This window comes from Lithobates pipiens, unplaced genomic scaffold (assembly GCF_037356315.1).
Source record: "Lithobates pipiens isolate NorthernLeopardFrog02 unplaced genomic scaffold, aLitPip1_a1.2 Scaffold_8, whole genome shotgun sequence".
NCBI lineage: Eukaryota > Metazoa > Chordata > Amphibia > Anura > Ranidae > Lithobates > Lithobates pipiens.
In genome coordinates this window covers 634,802,692-634,824,744 of record NW_027507903.1, presented here as the reverse complement: position 1 = coordinate 634,824,744, position 22,053 = coordinate 634,802,692, and the positions used below count along the sequence as shown (strand labels likewise).

At 44.7% G+C, this 22,053-nt stretch overlaps 1 protein-coding gene across 1 annotated transcript in view; it reads left to right on the top strand.

Annotated features, from left to right (window-relative positions):
• LOC143961555 (procollagen C-endopeptidase enhancer 2-like) overlaps positions 1 to 22,053 on the top strand; it is a 40,772-nt gene that overhangs the window by 3,606 nt on the left and 15,113 nt on the right. Inside the window, exon 2 of the mRNA XM_077470863.1 lies at positions 21,684 to 21,792. Coding sequence (XP_077326989.1) covers positions 21,684 to 21,792 — 109 coding nt within the window. The remainder of the gene's footprint in view (positions 1 to 21,683; positions 21,793 to 22,053) is intronic.

Here is a 22,053-nt window from a genome sequence, read left to right as displayed (position 1 = left end):
AATAGCATCATGGACCCCCAGGGCCAAGTCATGCACTGGGGCCCAGGGGTGGACTGACAACTCATGGGGCCCCAAGGCAATAGGAGATTATGGGGCCACACAGTATACACACACAGTATACAATCACACAGTATACACACACAGATTTTTACATACTGTCCCTGGTTTTACTGAGGCTGGAAACCCTGATGAGGCCCCCTAGTGGCTTGGGGCCCTCGGGCAGTGCCCGAGTGGCCCAATGGTCAGTCCGCCCCTGCTGGGGCCCCTACCAGCCTGTCCCAAATCACACACCTACTCTTTAGAATTCAAGTATAGTTGGTAGAATTAAACATGCAGTATCAGACCTCCCAACTTTTTGAGATGGGAATGAGGGACGCCTATCAGCAAAAGTATGCAAGCATAGGACACGCCCCTTGCCACGCCCCCTTAAAGGAGAATTGTACAGAAAAACAAGATTGGTTAACCCCAGAAGTGCTTTTTTTTACCACTATTATTCCTTTCATATTGGCTTTTGGAATTTACAAATGCAGCAATTTAGAAATCAGATGAAAGGTTTAGCGCTGGGAAACACTTTAAGATAGATAAAAAAAAAAGTGCATTTTATATACATCTATATAGAGCAGACCAAAATGAGGGACAAATGAGGAGGTATGAGGCACAGAGGGACATTGCTCTAAATCAGGGACAGTTGGGAGGTATGACAGTATGTATATAGTACTTTCAATAAAAATAGATTTTAAACAATAAAAAAATGCCATAAATCAAAGCCTAATCAACACAAAGGGTGCACCACAGGTGGGGGGTCAGGAGGGCACAATACCGGGATGAGGAGGGCACAGTACACATTCCAGGATGCCAACCCGGGACAGCTTAGTAAAAATTGTAACTGTCCTGGAAAATCCAGGACAGTTGGCAAGCATGATGCAATGCAAGATTGTCATGGGGCCCCCCATGCACCCGGGGCCCCTGGGCAATGCCCAGGAGTACCCATGCATTAAAAAAGCCCTGCCCAGAGCTAACATCACCACCCTCAGCTCCCCCTCAGATTATCAGGCATCGGATTCTCATAAGGAGCGCACAACCTAGATCCTTGACATGAGCAGTTTACAGTAAGGTGCTTGCTCCTGTGAGAAACGAATACCCCCGCTGATCGGACAGGAGGCGGAGCTGAGGCGGTAAAGGCACGCGGCTGTAAGGGCTAATTCGCACAGAGTGTGGTGACAGACGTTTTACTGCTTCATGAAACGTCTGTCACCAGAAGGACGCACAGGAAACAAATATTTCCGATGTATCCCATTCAAACTGCAACGCAGCCTGGGATAAAATGCAGAGAGTGCCAAATCACATGGTACTGTACATCTATTCATTGCCATGAAAGAAGTGTATGTTTTGTACACTTCAAATAAAATTTGTGATGCATTGAATTGCACATCACGCCCCCCCCTTACCCCAATGAAGAACAGACAGCTGATAGAGTGCTTTACTGCCCTCCGTTCCCAAGCATACGTCCCAACCGATCCAGAATTTGCCAGGACCCTCCCGGGATTTCAAGCAAATCTGGGCTGAATCCCACAGCGGAGCCCAACAAGTTCCGGCACTTGTCTCCACTGGTTAGTGTATGCCATGCTGCAATTGAGACTAGCTCAGTGCCCATCCAGCATAGACTCTCTGCTTCCCCAGCCCGCTCACCCACCTTGCCAAATTGCCCACCCGCTCTACAGAATTGAAGAGGAGGGGAGGCTAGATCTGATCCACTTCCTCCCCATGTCCCCCTGTGTCCACATACAAAGCCCAGCCTGTGTCTGCGAAGGGGTTGTGTGGGCAGAAATGTTGAAGTAGTGCACACAATGTCACTGCCTGAGCTGCTGGAGAACAGCCAGGCTTGGGTGAGTGAACTCCTAAATGCCTTCCATGTCCATAATGATCCTTCCTTCCTTCTTGCCTTCCATGTACGATAGTGATCCTTCCTGCCGTCCATGTGCCATAGTGATCCTTCCTTCCTGCTTTCCATGTGCCATAATGATCCCTCCTTCCTGCCTTCCATGTGCCATAGTGATCCTTCCTTCCTGCTTTTCATGTGGCATAATGATCCCTCCTTCCTGCCTTCTATGTGCCATAGTGATCCTTCCTTCCTGCCTTCCATGTGCCATAGTGATCCTTCCTTCCTGCTTTCCATGTGCCATAATGATCCTTCCTTCCCGCCTTCCATCTGCCATAGTTGACTGTCCTGCCTTCCACCTGCCATAGTGATCCTTCCTGCCTTTCATGTGCCATAGTGATCCTTCCTGCCTTCCATGTACCTTAATGACCCTGCCTTCCATGTGCCATAGTGATCCTCCCTGCCTTTCATGTGCCATAGTGATCCTTCCTGCCTTCCATGTACCTTAATGATCCTGCCTTCCATGTGCCATAGTTATCCTTCCTGCTTTCCATGTGCCATAGTGATCCTTTCATCCTGCCTTCCATGTGCCATAGTGATCCTTTCTGCTTTCAATGTGCCATAGTGATCCTTCCTGCCTTCCATGTGTCATAGTGATCCTTCCTGCCTTCCATGTACCATAGTGATCCCTCCTTTTCTTCCATATGCCATAATGATCCTTCCTTCTTGCATTCCATGTGCCATAGTAATCCTTCCTGTCTTCCATGTGCCATAGTGACCCTTCCTGCCTTCCATGTGCCATAGTGACCCTTCCTGCCTTCCATGTGTCACAGTGATCCTTCCTCCCTTCCATGCACCATAGTTATCTCTCCTTTTTTTCCATGTGCCATAATGATCCTTCCTTTCTGCCTTCCATGTGCCCTAGTGATCCTTCCTGCCTTCCATGTGCCATAATGATCCTTCCTGACTTCCATGTGCCATAGTGAACCTTCCTGCCTTCCATATGCCATAGTGATCCTTTCTTCCTGCCTTCCATGTACCATAGTAATCCCTTCATCCTTTCTTCCATATACCATAGTGATCCTTCCCTCTCTCCAAGCCCTCTCCCTAAGGGTTGGTTCACATTGGAGACTCCAATGTGTGGCACAGCAATCAAACCACATGTTATACGTACAAGGAAGCCTTTTTGTTTATCTTCTGCCCTTAAGCCCCTCCCGCTATCATGTTTGGTCACACCTACTTTTTAGGTCACCATCTCCCTGAAATGTCCCTCATTCTCAGGTTCAAAAGAGTGGGAGGTATGCCCATGTGACTTCACTAATACAGATCATGTCTGTTGTGTGGCCCAGTTCCTAACAACCTACAGACTGGTACCAGTCCGTGTCCCGGGGGTTGGGACCTCTGCTTTATCCAATCACTGTCTCATGCAGCCAGTTTGTATGCATGCATAAAGCTCATTATAAAATATGTTCTATCTTTGTACATCTCATTTAGGTTTACCAAAACCATGTGATATGAGAACCTACCTAAACACTATCCATTCAATTTGTATACAATAAATCAGGCCCTTGTACCAAATAACAAAAAAAAAACGGCACAGGAAAAGTGTAATGTGTATTTCACAATTACAGACTAAGGCACAGTTGGTTCAAGACTTGTTCAGTACACCAAGGGTTAACTCCATTTTGGATCCAATACACTTGTGCCAGCTCCTCATAGGGAATGAAGAAAATCTCCGGACCAACAATTAGAAAAGAGAACACCAAAGGGCACACTCTAAGCATAGCAATAAAAATACATGTGTAGCGCTGGCTCCTGACGAGTTTTGACTTTTCAAAGTTAACTTTCCTAAAAACCACAGTTTGGTTTTGGGTCTAATTTACTAAATGTATGGTTTCAGTGCCAGCCCAGCTGGGTTGCACTGGGTTCTCCTTGGCTGCAGGTGTCGCTGTCACCGCCGGCAAGAGTAGGAACGCAGTCTAGCTGGGTGGATTGAATGTCACATTTCTTTCGGAACCAGCCCAGTGGGAGTGTTCTCCTGCTGTGCGTTCTGGGAGGTGGTACTGACATCACGTGGTTCTGTGTTCTGTTCCGGAGAATATTTTCTGTCTGTTTGGTTCTGGTCCTGCTGACCAGCCCCATGGCCCTCCTGGCCTGGGGTGTGGAACCATGCATTTCCAAGTCTCAGGGCTGTCTAGCCCGAGGCAACGCAACTGCAAGGACAGGCCTGAATGGATCTCGGGCCTATGGATTCAAAGGTGGTCCAGTGCCGTCTCATCTAAGGGAGAGGCCCAGCAACTGGAGAAACCTCAGGGAGGGACTCTTCAGGAGAAGGCCGAGCACAAGGCTGGCTTCTCTGAAGGAGCCTGGAGGCTTAGTTGAAGGACAATTCATGGATCTGCACTCATACAGTATTGTTGGATCGGCTGAGAGATACTGGTACCGTATGATAACTCTTTAAATTTGTCTACGTCCCTCAGTTACACTCAAGTCTGTGGCAGAGACTTTTCCTTAGCATCCTGCCGGCTGCTAGGCCTAGTGAGAGAAGGTCTATCCGGGGGTTGTAAAATCCAGCTGTGAAACGGTTGCTATTCTCTGGATTTTTTTCTATAAGAGACTTTCTATTTTTGCAGTCCAAAGTACCTGAACTTATTCCTAACCCTCTAGCCAAAACTGAGAGACTCTGTTTCCACTTCAAATAAATAACCCAAAAGAAGATTCAGTGTCAGTTTCCACATTTCTTTGGGCCATCTACCACGGGAAACCTTCGATGGAGAAGCACTCAAGAAGGTAACGGTAAGCCCAATAAAACCAGCAGCTCCTTCGGGGGTCAGTACTACACATGTATTACTAAAAAGACAAATGGCAACTCACATATTTATAGATAATAAGCAGCTTTCATCCCAGGTCGTGCAATAGTAGTCTAGACCAGGAAGAAAGTACTGCCATCGGCCAGGTCTGCCAGGGATGTATAGAGTCCTTGACAGCGTGAGAAACAGCACTGAGTGATGTCACACTCCAGGGGGCATGAGATGTTGTGGCTACGCATTTCAAGGCCACCCAGCCTCTTTGTCAAGCCATGATGCACAGAAACATGTGTGCTTGGTCACGCCTGTGTCGATGTTAACTCTATGTTTAAGGGAATAAATAAGAGGAGATCATTGTTATGAGCCTAGGCTAGGGTTGGCACCTTTTCATCAAGCCAAATCCTAACACTTTAGTGGCGTACTGCAATTTTTTTTGTTGCAGTATGCATTACAGGATTGTAAACGATCTATGACACCTTTGATGTAACATCTCGTGACGAACAGTGGGTGTGGCCAAATTATGATAATAATGGGAGAAGCTTAAGGAGCGTAGTTAAATCATATAAGGTCAGTCTGCCTCCCATTGCAATCCCCCCAGGTCAGTCTGTCCCCCAGTATAATCCCCGCAGGTCAGTCTGTCCCCCAGTATAATTCCCGCAGGTCAGTCTGTCCCCCAGTATAATTCCCGCAGGTCAGTCTGTCCCCCAGTATAATCACCCCAGGTCAGTCTGTCCCCAAGTGTAAACCCCCCCCCCCCCGGTCAGTCTGTACTCCAGTATAATCCCTCTCTGGTCAGTTTGTCCCCAGTACATCCCCCCAGGTCAGTCTGCCCCCCAGCATAATCCTCCTCCCATGTCAGTCTGTCCCTAATATAATCTCCCCATGTCAGTCTCTCCCCCAGGTCAGTCTGTCCCCAATATAATCCTCCCAGGTCAGTCTGTCCCCCAGTATAATCCCCCCAGGTCAGTCTGTCCCCAGTATAATCCTCCCAGGTCTGTCTGTCCCCTAGTATAATCCTCCCAGGTCAGTCTGTCCCCCAGTATAATCCCCTCAGGTCAGTCTGTCCCCCAGTATAATCCCCCCAGGTCAGTCTGTCCCCCAGGATAACTCCCCAGGTCAGTCTGTCCCTAGTATAATCCCTCCGGGTCAGTCTCTCCCCCGGTATAATCCCCCAAATCAGTCTGTCCATGGTATATAATCTCCCCAGGTCAGTCTCTCCCCCCGGTCAGTCTGCCCCCCAGTATAATCCTCCAACATCAGTCTGTCCCCAGTATAATCCCCCCAGGTCAGTCTGTCCCAGTACATTCCTCCCAGGTCAGTCTGCCCCACAGTATAATCCTCCAGCATCAGTCTGTCCCCAGTATATTCCCCCAGGTCAGTCTGTCCCCAATATAATCTCCCCAGGTCAGTCTGTCCTCCAGTATAATCCCCCCATGTCAGTCTGTACCCCAGTCAACGCGTTCCCCCTACCAATATTCTTAAAAGCACTGGAAACTGACAGAACTGGAGAGGGCGGTCAGGAGGACTGGTGCTGTGTGGCTGCCGCCATGTTGTCCGGGTTTCAGGTGGGCTGAAACCTGGACACAGGATTTAAAACCCGGACTATCCGAGTGAATCCCGGACAGGTGGTAACTCTGGTTAGGGCCATTTACACATCTTTTGTGTGGTTTATATACCCTTTAAAGGGACCTGCCATGACATCTGCAGATGTTTTCCCTCCCTGTCCAACACAATGCCAGCCCCAGTGCGGCATAGCACTAGATATGGTGCTGAACTGGGCCCGGGGCAAGCACATCTCTGCTCTTTAAAGTTTCTATGGGGCCAATTTCTCTACTCCATGAAAATGGCACCCATCATAGGAATTTAACCCAGATCCCTGGAACCGTAGGGGGATTAGCCACCGTTCTGTGCGTGCGAGGAAGTTTTTCTTTATTGCATAATCCTTTTCATTTTCTGTGAGGATTTTCCATGAGTTGTGACTGATGACTTCCAAGTGGTCTGGCTTGTGCAGCGCTGAGGTTTCGGGAGCGCATATAGTATGCAGATCATCACAGATGTAGCAGTGCTGCGTATACTACTATGGAGTGGGGGGAGGGGGGATATAGAGCACAAAAACAGTCATTATCTGTTAACTGCCAAGCTGCTGTGCTGCACATTCACATACATATAATATAAGGCTCTATGATAATATGAACATTCGTATCAACCGTCCCGGATCTTAGACTCTGGTCCCAATGACGCTGTGTCCAGGGGCTATGTCCCGGAATGCCTGTGCCAACCTTATTTGAATTATTAAGCATGTGTAGTAACATAATAGGGCATTCAATGCAGTGATTGGGGGATGCAATGTAATTAGCCCACATATTCAGTATATACAATATATACAGTATCTCACAAAGGTGAGTATACCCCTCACATTTCTGTAAATACTTTATTCTATCTTTTCATGTGACAACACAAGAAATGACACTTTGCTACAATGTATATATAATAATAAATAAAAATATGTATTAATAATCTATCTAATAATAATAATATATACATTTTATATTTATATATATATATATATATATATATATATATAAATAATGATAACAATAATAATATTTCTAATAATAAATAATATATATACAGTATCTCACAAAAGTGAGTACATCCCTCACATTTCTGTAAATATTTTATTCTATCTTTTCATGTGACAACAAAGTAGTGAGTGTACAGCTTGTATAACAGTGTAAATTTGCTGTCCCCTCAAAATAACTCAACACACAGCCATTAATGTCTACACCGCTAGCAACAAAAGTGAGTACACCCCTAAGTGAAAATGTCCAAATTGGGCCCAAAGTGTCAATATTTTGTGTGGCCACCATTATTTTCCAGCACTGCCTTAACCCTCTTGAGCATGGAGGTCACCAGAGCTTCACAGGTCCCCACTGAAATCCTCTTCCCCTCCTCCATGATGACATCACAGAGCTGGTGGATGTCGGAGACCTTGCGCTCCTCCACCTTCCATTTGAGGATGTCCCACAGATGATCAATAGGGTTTAGGTCTGGAGACATGCTTGGCCAGTCCATCACCTTTACCCTCAGCTTCTTTAGCAAGGCAGTGGTCGTCTTGGAGGTGTGTTTGGGGTCGTTATCATGTTGGAATACTGCCCTGCGGCCCAGTCTCTGAAGGGAGGGGATCATACTCTGCTTCAGTATGTCACAGTACATGTTGGCATTCATGGTTCCCTCAATGATCTGTAGCTCCCCAGTGCCGGCTGCACTTATGCAGCACCAGACCATGACACTCCCACCACCATGCTTCACTGTAGGCAAGACACACTTGTCTTTGTCCTCCTCACCTGGTTGCCGCCACACACGCCTGACACCATCTGACACCAAATAAGTTTATCTTGGTCTCATCAGACCACAGGACATGGTTCCAGTAATCCCTGTCCTTAGTCTGCTTGTCTTCAGCAAACTGTTTGCAGGCTTTCTTGTGCATCGTCTTTAGAAGAGGCTTCCTTCTGGGATGACAGCCATGCAGACCAATTTGATGCAGTGTGCGGCGTATGGTCTGAGCACTGACAGGCTGACCCCCATCCCTTCATCCTCTGCAGCAATGCTGGCAGCACTCATACATCTATTTCCCAAAGACAACCTCTGGATATGACGCTGAGCACCTGCACTCAACTTCTTTGGTGGACCATGGTGAGGCCTGTTCTGGGTGGAACCTGTCCTGTTAAATTTTTTTATGGTCTTGGCCACCATGCTGCAGATCAGTTTCAGGGTCTTGGCAATCTTCTTATAGCCTAGGCCATCTTCATGTAGAGCAACAATTCTTTTTTTTCAGATCCTCAGAGAGTTCTTTGCCATGAGGTGCCATGTTGAACTTTCAGTGACCAGTATGAGAGAGTGAGAGTGATGACACCAAATTTAACACACCTGCTCCCCATTCACACCTGAGACCTTGTAACACTAACGAGTCACATGACACCGGGGAGGGGAAAATTGCTAATTGGGACCAATATGGACATTTTCACTTAGGGGTGTACTCACTTTTGCTGCCAGCGGTTTAGACATTAATGGCTGTGTGTTGAGCTATTTTGAGGGGACAGCAAATTTGCACTGTTATACAAGCTGTACACTCACTACTTTACATTGTAGAGAAGTGTCATTTCTTCAGTGTTGTCACATGAAAAGATAGAAGAAAATATTTACAAAAATGCGAGGGGTGTACTCACTTTTGTGAGATACTGTGTGTGTATATATATATATATATATATATATATTGGAAAGTATGTACATATATATATATATATATATATATATATATATATATATATATAAATAAACATATAAACACTTGTGTACTGTAAGGAACAAACACAAACTCCGGTGCATACAGTATCTAGTGCGGTTTCTCTCCGGATGTAGTTATAGTAACACCAGCTTTCCCTCCATACACCTAATGAAAGGTCTTTGAAGGGACAGAGTTGGGGGGGTGGGCAGTGAATGCGCTCGGTGTTCTGGTATAAAAGCCCTCTGTGTGTGTCCACACTTATCCCTCTGTATACAAACCTCTCCCTGTATACAGTGCAGGAGAGCAAACACAGCGATGCATGGCTATGTGTTTATATAGGAACCCTCATAAACTCTCATTCACCCACTGCGGACGTCACACACCGTGCTGCGCTCCAGCCCCTGGCAGAGATATCACCCTACCGTGTCTCCAAAATCACAGCCGCCTCCACGTTTCCTCTAATAGACCTCCTTGGCATGGAACTGCCATGTATGATGCCCCATTCACAAAGCTAAAACACAGAGGGGTGTATTTATACACAGTACAGTGAATGTGGATAATACCGAATTATGGCCAAGTAGAGATAGCTGTGAGGAAATAAATGCTTATTTATTATGATCACCTGCTCCATCTACTGGCCATAATGAGGTATTTTTTCCACACCACTCTTATGAACAACATTTGACCTGGAGGGAAAATCACCTAACATTCAATTTTGCCCTCATTCACACCGAATGAATGTACATGCAGTTACACGGGACAAATTACTATGCAAATTCTTCATAAATCAACCCCTTAAAGGGGTTGTAAAGGTAAATATTTTTTCACCTTAATGCATTCTATATATTAAGGTGAAAAAATATCTGACAGTGCTGGCGCCCCGAGTCCCTCCGTTTTACTTACCTGACCCCTCAAAAGTCCCACGCTCGTCCCCGACGTCCTTTTCGCCACTCAGCCTGGCCGCTGATTGGCTGGAGTGGATGGATTGAAAGCAGCGCAGTCATTGGCTCGCGCTGCTGTCAATCACATCCAATGACACTGCGTGCCGGGGGCAGGGCCGTGTGATACAGCGAGCGGCTATAGCTGCTGGCTGTATTACGGGAGCGCGCCCGCAGGTGCTTCTCACCATGCGAGGGAGCTCGCATTAACGTGAGAAGTACCTGAGGGAGGAAGCATAGACAGCCTCCGAGGGACCCCAGAAGAGCAGGTTCGGGGCCACTCTGTGCAAAACGAGCTGCACAGTGGAGGTAAGTATAACATGTTTGTTATTTTTTAAAAATAAAAAAATACCTTTACAATCCCTTTAATAAAACAATCCCAATATGGCCACTAGATGGTGCTGTGCATCACAGGGAATAAGTATGCTGCTCAGCTCCATCTAGTGGCCATAATGTGTTTTGTTTTTTAATGAATAGCCTAACATTCAATGATGCCCACCCCATTCGCACAGAAGGAATGTACATGCAGTTACACAGGACAAATTACTATGAAAGTTATTTATAAATCAGCCCCTAAATAAATCAATCCCAATATGGCCACTAGATGGTGCTGTGTATCACAGGGAATACGTATGCTCCTCAGCTCCATCTAGTCGCCATAATGTGGTAATTTCCACTTTCACACTTTTTTTTATTTTTATGAATAGCCTAACATTCAATGATGCCCCCCCATTCACACAGAAGGAATGTACATGCAGTTACACAGGACAAATTGCTATGCAAGTTATTTATAAATCCACCCCTTAGGGTTGAATAGCTGTTCATCTATTGAAACCGCATGTGTATTGGTTCGTGCAAATGAGGCAAACCAAATGTTCTCGGGATCTATCCTCTGCAGATCAAATGTTTTGCTCTGAAAAACAAAGTTTGAATGTGGAAAATACAGCAATATGGCCACTAGATGGTGCTGTGTATCACAGGGAATAAGTATGCTCCTCAGCTCCATCTAGTGGCCATAATGTGGTAATTTCCACTTTCACACTTTTCTTTTTTTTTTTAACGAATAGCCTAACATTCAATGATGAAAAATAGAACAATGAACAATCACAGAAATATAACAAAAATTAAAATTTTGAAAACATTCATGAGTTGGCAAAATGCATAGCACCAGAATCACAATTGGTCATATTGATTTTGTATGTAAATTGAGGCTCCAGAGTCATAAGGAAAATCCCAAATACACCTTACAAATTTCAATATATTTATTAAGGGATGCGGTGCAGTATTTGTATGAGAGGATAAGCAAAATATTTCTTCTGCTATGCAAGTTATTTATAAATCAACCCCTTAAGGTTGCATAGTACTGATACAGGTGCAGACTGATTTCATCTCTACATGTTTCGCCTTGGTAATTGCCTTCTTCAGGAGAATTTATTTATAAAAAAATAACCCAAATTAGTGGATATTATTTGGTCTTTGTGAAAGTTAGAGAGTCCACAAGCTGTGGTACAAATCATAAAAAATTGATCACATCTGATGTACTGGTGGCCGATCTCATTTCTTGCGACCCAAACATGCCAGGAAAGTACAAATACCCCCCAAATGACCCCTTTTTTGAAAGTAGACATTCCAAGGTATTTAGTAAGAGGCATGGTGAGGTTTTTGATGTTGTAATTTTTTCCCACAATTCTTTGCAAAATTAAGATTTTTTTATTTTTTTCCCACAAAATTGTCATTGTAATAGGTTATTTCTCTCACATGACATGTGTATACCACAAATGACACCCCAAAATATTCTGCTACTCCTCCTAAGTATGGCGATACCACATGTGTGGGACTTTTCCACAGCCTGGCCACATAGAGAAGCGCAACATGCAGGGAGCGCCGTCAGGTGTTCTAGGAGTATAAATTACACATCTAACTTCTTCAGTACCTATTACACTTTTGAAGGCCCTAGAGCACCAGAACAATGACACGTGACACCAACGTGGCATTATGGCAGATGGCACTGATGACACGTGACACTGATGACATATGGCACTAATATGTGGCACTGATGACAGATGGCACTAATACATGGCACTGATGACAGATGATACTAATACATGGCACTGATGACAGATGGCACTAATATGTGGCACTGATGACACGTGACACTGATAACAGATGGCACGTGACACTGACAGGTGGCACTGATGACAGATGGCACTGATAACAGATGGCACTGATACGTGGCACTGATGACACGTGACTTAACACTGACAGGTAGCACTGGGGACAGGTGGCACTGATAGGTGGCACTGGGGAAAGATGGCACTGATAGGTGGCACTGGAGACAGATGGCACTGACAGGTGGCACTGAGGACAGATGGCACTGATAGGTGGCACTGGGGACAGATGGCACTGATAGGTGGCACTGGGGACAGATGGCACTGACAGATGGCAGTGGGGACAGATGGCACTGATAGGTGGCTCTGGGGACAGGTGGGCATGTGTGTTGTGTTTCACTGTTAGTGTTAACTCACTGTTCACTGACGCTGCAGCTGCAGCACGGAAGCTCTCCCTCCTCACATGAGGTCTCTGTGTGAGGAGGGAGAGCCGGTGATGAGAGATGAACTCATATGTTTACATATGAGATCACCTCTCATTGGACACGCCAATCAAGTGCTAAATGGCCGCTGTGATTGGCCATTTAGCACGATCTGTGACTGGCTGTGTCCAAGGGACACAGCCAACACAGAACTTCCCCGATGCGCGCCCGCAGCGGTGCGCAGAGGGGAAGTAATCCGGAGGACGTCCACCCGGCAATTAGCATCCACACTGTAGCCATCTTTTGGCTATAGCGCGGGCGGAAAATGGTTAAATTAATTTTGACAAATTAATATCCGAATGAACGAAAACCCGTTTAACCACTTCGGCCCCGGAAGATTTGGCTGCTCAATGACTGCGCCATTTTGACTGACAATTGTCAGCAGGGATTGTACAGCAGGGATATGCAATTAGTGCACCTCCGGCTGTTGCAAAACTACAAGTCCCATCATGCCTCTGCCTCTGGGTGTCATGCTTGTGGCTATCAGAGTCTTGCTATGCCTCATGGGACTTGTAGTTCTGCAACAGCTGGAGGTCCACTAATTGCATATCCCTGCTGTACAGTATTACATATTATTATGCATTTCTTATGATTGTCAGCTCCATCAAGTGGCCATAATTCCATATTTCAGGAAATTACCACATTATAGCCACTAGATGGAGATGACGAACATACTAGACAAATTACAAGGATTATTAGCAATGGTTGTGAAAATGCTGAGACATTCGAACGGCATATTTTTTTTTTATAGCTAGACCCCCATAGCGTACCGCTGAAGCAAAAGGAATTGCTCCCATAGAAAACCTTTTCTTCTCCTGTGTCAAATAGGGAGCAGCCGCTGCATCCCCCATTGAAATGAATGGGATGCGTGGAGCGCCTGTGTGTCCCTGTAGGGGCAAACACAGCCCTCGGACTGGCGTATGCGTACCGAGGACTAACCGACCTGCAATTTGTGATCGAATTAGGTTAGGGCCACGGCTTATGATTGTGAACTTTCCCCGACGCACACACAGAAACGCGTTGCAGTTTGGCAGACATGCACATCGGCTAATGCGTGCACCAAACCGGAGTGTGCCGCAGCGCCCACATGGCGCGGGCAGGGACTTCTTTTGCGCATTAAATTGAGCGTAAGGCAGCCCATTTGAAATGAATGGCCTGCCCTACACGCGATGCATGGGCACGAGCACACGTTCCGTGGCACTTGTATGGTGTGAACCCGGCCTATCAAATTGGTGGTTCCGATGGATCGATGAGAACATTCCAATTGTTTTTTTTTTTTTATAGCCCCACAGATTGTCCCTGGGAGGGTCAGTAGCTGCAGATACAGAGGGGGGGCGGTGGATTGGCGTCATCTCCCTCGACCGTATTCGGCTCCCTCGTGCGCTGGAGCCAAGTCGTCGATTAACAAACGCTTACTGGAAGGATTACAATCGGCCTCTCAGGCGCTGCCCTCCTAACCTCTGAGCGAGTGGCAGGCATCCAGACTGCGCACGGCCGCCAAATCTTCTCCCCAGCAGCGCTCGCCGTGATGCTGGCAGGCACAATGGATTTCCAGAAACTTCCAGTGGAAGCTTTTTTTTTTTTTTCCTTTCATTTATTTCATTTTTTTTTTTTTCAAACAAATGAGACGTCTGGCGAAAAATAAGAAATGTATTCGATGTCTGAAGTGACCCTGTAGAGGAAATAATTATTCCGTAGGACTTGTTACAATGTTACAAACATTTGAGCACATCCAGTCCAATGTTCCAAAGAAAGCTGATTTTATTAAACACTTAAAGATTGATAAAAAATAAATAAAAAATTGCTCAGTCATTCGCCCCAGTGAAAGTGAATGTACGTTTGTCCTGTGCGAACGTTATTAGGCTATATCCTGGGCTATTCAAATGTCAATCATTGATATTTTAAATGGGAAATACCACATTTGGCCACTAGATGGAGGTAAGCGTTAAACAGAAAAAGCCATATCTGGCCACTAGATGGAACTGCCTAGAATGCTTACCTCCATCTAGTGGCCAAATGTGGTATTTGCCATTTGAAATCAATGATTTATGAACCTTATAGTTACTAGATGGAGATGAGGAGCATGCCTATTATCTGGGATACGCGGCGCCATCTAGTGGCCTGATGCAGTATTTTACATTTGAATTCAATGGTTTACAGCCTTAAAGGGGTTGTAAAGGTTAGTTTTTTTACTTTCTGAATAGGTTCCTTTAAGCTAGTGCATTTTTGGTTCACTTACCTTTTCCTTTTGATTTCCTTTCTAAATGTTTTTTTTCTTTGTCTGAGTTTCTCACTTCCTGTTTCTCCTCAGTAAACTTCACACCATCATCCGAGCGGTGTTTAGTCAGCCAGAACAGCTTACTGAACAGCTTACTGAGGAGGAACAGGAAGTGAGAAATTCAGACAAAGAAAACAAAGAAAAAAAAAACATTTAGAAGGGAAACCGAAGGAAGAGTTAAGTGAACCAACAATGCACTAGCTTAAAGAAACCTATTTAGAAAATAAAAAAACCTTTACAACCTCTTTAAGGCCACTAGCCAGAGCCAAGGAACATACCTATTTTCTATGATAGTCAATGTCATCTAGGGGCCAAATGTGGTATTTTCCATTGAGAATTGATGGTTTAAAGCAGGGATCTCTAAACTACGGTCCGTCAGCTGCTACGGAACTACACGTCCCATGAGGCATTGTAAAACTCTGACATGACTAGGCATGATGGTAATTGTAGTTCCTGAACAACTGAAGGGCCGTAGTTTGAAGACCTTATGGTTTAAAGCCTTATGGTCACTAGATGGAGCTGATGAGTAGCAATACATATGATACTCAGCTCCATCTAGTGGCCAAATGTGGTATTTTCCATGTAAAATTGGGGATTTACCACCTTATGGCCACTAGATGGAGCTGAGGAGCATACAAAATATCCGTGATATTCAGTACAATCTAGTGGCCAAATGTGGTATTATTCCATTGAAAAATCAATCGTTTAAAGCATTATGGCCACTAGATGGAGCTGAGGAGCACACTTAATATCTGTGATACTCAGTACCATCTAGTGGCCAAATGTGGTATTTTTCCATTGAAAAGCATTAGTTTAAAGCCTTATGGCCACTAGATGGAGCTGAAGAGCATTCTTAATATCTGTGATACTCAGTACCATCTAGTGGCCAAATGCGGTTTTATTCCATTGAAAATCAATAGTTTAAAGCCTTATGGCCACTAGATGGAGCTGAGGAGCACACTTAATATCTGTGATACTCAGTGCCACAGCCTTTTTCAACCATTTCAACACAGAGGAACCCTGGAAATAATTCTCCGGTCTTGGGGAACCTCTGCTAAAAATTAAAATTCTACAACTCATCATACATTAGTGTGATGGACAATGAGAAGAATGCTTCATGCACTTGTGGTGATTGGGAAGAATTACCCCCCTTACAGATAACTAAAAAGATCAATGGTGTCCTTGAGAACTTACCTGAGAGGCAGAAATTGGCCATTGCTCAGGGAACCCCTAGCAACCTCTAGAGGAACCCAAGTTGAGAAACCCTGCAGTACCATCTAGTGGCCAAATGTGGTATTTTTCCATTGAAAAGCAATAGTTTAAAGCTTTATGGCCACTAGATGGAGCTGAGCAGCATTCTTAATATATGTGATACTCAGTGCCATCTAGTGGTCAAATGCGGTATTTTTCCATTGAAAATCAATAGTTTGAAGCCTTATGGCCACTAGATGGAGCTGAGGAGCACACTTAACCCCCTTCTGACTGCTGCCCCCAGAGGCGGGCATTCAAATCATGTGACTGGCTATCATGACATGATCGAAAGCTCCTGATCGCAAGTTTTCCGTGACAGTTTACCTAATGTGTTGGAATCATGCAGGGAGCACGCTCTCAGCACAGTCAACTGTTTACATACATGTATGTATATATATATATATATATATATATATATATATATATATATATATACATATATGCATATATGCGCCCAGTCGACATCAATGCCCGCCTGCGGATAGGCCACAAATATGCGCGTGGCCACCAGAAAGGTGTTAAGATTTGTGATACCCAGCGCTATCTAGTGTCCAAATGCAGTATTTTCCATTTAAAATCAATGTTTTACAACCTTATGGCCACTAGATAGAGCTGAGGAACATACTTATTCTCTATTATACTCAGCGCCATCTAGTGGACAAATGCAGTATTTTACATGTAAAACCAATACTTTGCAGCCTTATGGCCACTCGATGGTGCCGAAGAGCATACTTAATATCTGTGATACTCTGCACCATCTAGTGGCCAAATGTGGTATTTTCCATTTAAGATCATTTAGATCAATGGATTACGACCTTATGTCCACTAGATAGAGCTGAGGAACATACTTATTCTCTATGATACTCAACACCATCTAGTGGCCAAATGCGATATTTTCTATTTATACTCAATGATTTGAACACTAAATGGAGCTGAGGACCATACTTAAATCTGTTGTATACCTGTATATATAAATTTTTTAAAACCTGTAAGTCAAAAGGCATAATGAGCTAGTATGCACTGCATGGATGGTGTGTTCAGGGTGATGTGCAGTGTTAATTTTCCGCCACACATAGCGTTTTACTTTTAGGCCAAAAAGTTACATTTTGGTCTCATCTGACCAGAGCACCTTCTTCCACATGTTTGCTGTGTCCTCCACATGGCTTCTCACAAACTGCAAACAGGACTTCTTATGGCTTTATTTCACCAATTGCTTTCTTCTTGTCACTCTTCCATAAAGGCCAGATTTGTGGAGAGCACGGCTAAAGCCTCGTCGTACACACGGTACGAAAATCAGAAGGGGATTGTGGTTTGATAGGCTGTTGTCCAAAGTTCTTACCATTAGTACGCTCCTTTCAACAATTGTTTCCCAATTTTCGGCCAACAAAGTCAGAGTCAGATTTTCGGATGGTCGGTACATAAATCCGTCACACAAAAGTCGAAAGTACAAACACACACACTCGGAACCAATGCTCACCAAACACGAAATTAGCAGAAGGGGCCCAAAGGGTGGTGCTCAAGAGCTAAAATTCCTCGTAGTACGTCACTATGTTTGAGGCACAACAATTTGTTTAAAACGTTAGTATGCAAAACAAGATCAGGGCACACGCCCTTTTGACAAAAATCAGACGCTCAGTTGTCCAACAATCGTACCGTTTGTACGCGGCTTAATAGTTGTCCTGTGGATAGATTCTCCCACCTGAGCTGTGGATCTCTGCAGCTCCTCCAGAGTTACCATGGGCCTCTTGGCTCTTCTCTGATGAATGCTCTCCTTGCCCGGCTGGTCAGTTTAGGTGGACGGCCATGTCTTGGTAGGTTTGCAGTTGTGCCATACTCTTTCCATTTTTGGATGATGGATTGAACAGAGCTCCGTGAGATGTTCAAAGCTTGGGATATGTTTTTATAACCTAACCCTGCTTTATACTTCTACACAACTCTATCCCTGACCTGTCTGGTGTGTTCCTTGGCCTTCATGATGCTGTTTGTATAATAATAATAGTGTGTGACTGTGGGGTAGGGGGGACATTAGAGTGTAAGCTCCTAAGGTACTGAGACTGATGTGACTGGCTCAGGGTTCTCTGTACAGCACTGCGGTATATGTCAGAGCTATGAAAACAAGTTCTATAATCTATAAGTGTACCCCCCGCCCCCCACCTCTATTTCACAATGTGATATATAAATTTAGATAGCAGAGTCTGGAAATGACAGGTTGAAGTAAAACCAGCAATGTTTGGAATTCCCATCATGAAGTGTTACCAGATGTCAGCTCTGCTAATCTCTCATCTCATCTCTCCATCTTCCCTCCACAAACATCCCGGGCTCGGTGACCACAGATCAGCCGCTAGATCTCTTGTGTATTCCTTCCAAAGTTACAGATCGCTTTTCATTTCACACACTAGCTGACAGATAAAATCAGGCTTGCAGTGAGCGTGTCTTCTCTGTAAGCTATGTCGGAAGAGGGGGAATGTCGGTGAATAGATGAGGGGAGGGAGTTGGGTGGGTGTGGCCAGTTTGGTCATTTTCTCTAGTTATTCTAAGAGCTGGAAGGGGGCGGGGCAGTGACACAATTCCAGCATCTGAAAGATGGTGTCCCCCTTGTTAATTCTTTACAGTCCCAGGCAGGGGGTCACAAGTGTATCATTATTCTCACATGTGTAATTATCTTATTGGCTGGAGCTGGTCTTTAACTCTCCGATTATAACTTCATCATCTGGTGTCCTGGGAACATCATCCTTTCTGAACCGGAGACCTTGTTCCCAGCCCCGCCCACTGTCCTGTATGAAGAGTAACTATTGGGGGGTCTCTTATGTCCTCATCCCACCACCCCAGTGCAAGGAAGGGAAAAAATGATTAAAAAAGGAAGGAGGGAAAGAAGGAACATAGTAAAGAAGAGAGTAAGAAAATGAGAAAGGAGAAAAGAAGGAACGGAGAAAGGAAAGAAAAAGGAAAGGAGAAAGAAAAAGGAAAGGAGAAGGAGAAAGGAAAGGAGAAAGGAAAGAAAGAAGAAAGGAAAGAAGAAAGGAAGGAAATGAGAAAGGGAAGAAGAAAAGAAGGAAGAGAGAAAGGAAAGGAAATGAAAAAGGAATATAAGAAGCAAGGAAGGAAGGAAGGAAGGAAGGAAAGGAAGAATGAAGGACAGAAGGAAGTACAGGAGGAAGGAAAGACAGAAGGAGGGAAAGGAGGAAGGAGGGGCAGATGAAAGGAAGGAAGGGAAGAAGAGAGGAGTAAAGAAGAAAGGAATGAAAGGAGAAAGGAAGGAAAGGAGGAAGAAGGGGCAGATGACAGAAGGAAGGAAAGGAGGAAGAAGGGGCAGATGACAGGAGGAAGGAAAGACAGAAGCAGGAAAAGGAGGAAGGGAAGAATGAAAGATGAAAGGAAAGGAGGAAGGAGGGGCAGATGAAAGGAAGGAAGGGAAGAAGAGAGGAGTAAATAAGAAAGGAATGAAAGGAGAAAGGAAGGAAAGGAGGAAGAAGGGGCAGATGACAGAAGGAAGGAAAGGAGGAAGAAGGGGCAGATGACAGAAGGAAGGAAAGGAGGAAGAAGGGGCAGATGACAGGAGGAAGGAAAGACAGAAGCAGGAAAAGGAGGAAGGGAAGAATGAAAGATGAAAGGAAAGGAGGAAGGAGGAGAAGATAAAAGGTAGGAAGTAAAGAAATGAGTAAAGAAGAAAGGAAGGAAAGGAAAGACGGAAGGAAAGGAATAGAAAGGAGTAAAGAAAGAAGGAGGGAAATAAGAAAAGTAGTAAAGAAGAAAGGAAGACAAGGAACAAGGAAGGGAGGAAAGGAAGAAGGAAGGACAGATGGAAGGAAAGGAAGAAGGAAGGACAGATGGAAGGAAAGGAAGGACAGATGGAAGGAAAGGAAGAAGGAAGGACAGATGGAAGAAAAGGAAGAAGGAAGGATAGATGGAAGGAAAGGAGGAAGGAAGGATAGATGGAAGGAAAGGAGGAAGGGAGGATGGAAGGGAAAAAAGGAAAGGAAAGAAAGAATTTGTCTGTGTATTTAACCCCCTCTGGTGTGAGAGGTGGCGCTGCAGTGAAAGGTTTTCCACCCTCCACTTATTGTTGGACCCCTGACACACTACATATCAGCACAGGGCGATAAAGGAAACAAATATGAATTTTTGCATAAGCATCCTCTCACCCCAGTATCACCTAAGTATAACAGTAACGCTAATCTTAACAATAAATCTGATGCTACCCTTAACTCTCTCCCTAGAGCTAACAATAACTGTAACCCTAATGAAGAATGAATGAATGAATGAAATACCTGTATAGCGCACAATGCGAACTGAATTGCCTCTAGGCGCTGTGGTGAGCTTTGATCATCTGCTAAAAGAGGAAGGTCTTGAGTTTTTTCCTAAAAGCCAGGTGATTTTCTTCCAGACGGATGTTGATTGGTAGAGCATTCCATAGCCGAGGCCCTTGGACAGCGAATCTCCAATCCCCCGATAACCCTAACACTAATTCTCTTACCCTTGCACTACCCCTACAACTAACCCTAACATGAACTCTAACTCTAATGTTAGCCCTAATTCTCTTACCCTAACACTATAAACAAAGCCAACCCTAACATTACCTATAACCATAAGGCTTACCCTAACCCTAACACTACCCCTAGAGCTAACCATACCTCTAACATTTTTCTTTAAAGCTAACCCCAACACTAAGCCTAACCCTAGTGCAAACCTTAGCACTAATCCCCCCCCCCAATCCCTAACACTACCCCTAGGGCTAACCATATCTCTCATACTTACCCTAATGCTTATTCTCCCCTAGTGCTAACCCTAACCCCAATGCTAACACTAACTCTATCCCTAACAATAACTTACTAACACTAACCTTAATAATCCTAGTACCATTCCTAATATTAACCCTAACACTATTCCTAATAGTAAACCTAAGACTATCCCTAATGGTAACCCTAACACTATACCTAGTGGTATCCCTAATACTGTCCTTATTGATAACCCTAGCATTATCCCTAATATTAACCTAACACTATACCTAATGGTAAACCTAACACTATTTCTAATATTAACCCTAACTCTATCTCCAATGGTAACCCTAACACTATCCCTAATATTAACACTAACGTTAATGGTAACCCTAACACTATCCCTATTGGTAACCCTAACACTATCCCTATTGGTAACCCTAACACTATCCCTATTGGTAACCATAACACTATCCCTATTGGTAACCCTAACACTATCCTTAATATTATCCCTAACACTAACCCTGATGCTAAACCTATCTCTAACACTAATCCTAACACTAACCCTTACACCTAATACCCTTATGCTAACACTATGCCTTGCCTAACACTAGTCCTATTGCCAGCCCTAACACTAATGCTAACACTATCCATCACCCCTAACACTAACCTTTTTGCTATCACTCGCCTTACTGCTAACACTAATACTAAGGACCCATTCACATCACATGCCATGCACATATTTTCATTCATTGAGGCATTCTGCAGTAGGCGGCCCGTTGCCCACCTTGATGCCCCCATTGTGCCCACCGACTCCAATCTCTTGAACAGAACGATCAGATTTCTCCAAAATGTCTTCATTTTCCTCCAAAAAATGAATTCTCACTTTCACTCATCGAGATTTGATAACCTTTCCCTTCCCTCCTCCCACCCCCAGGCCCGTGTTCCTGTGCGGAGGAGAACTCACAGGGGATTCTGGGTATGTGGCCAGCGAGGGGTTCCCGAATTACTACCCACACAATAAGAAGTGCACCTGGAAGATCACGGTAAGGACGATGCTTGTGCTCCTCTTTATCCAGATCCTGCTTTATCTGCTAAAGGATTTTTTTTTTTTATCCCTGTCCATCCAGTCCTGAGATTTACACAGCCCTGCCACACAGCGCAGCCCTGCCTTGGTAGGGCAGGAGTACAGATTTTTTTTCATGTCCCCCCCCCCCTCCCCAGCTTGTGATTTGAAAGAGAAAGGAGAAGTGGCAAAACTGATGGGCTCATCTGTCTGTCACTCTGCTCTCTCCTTCTATCGGCAT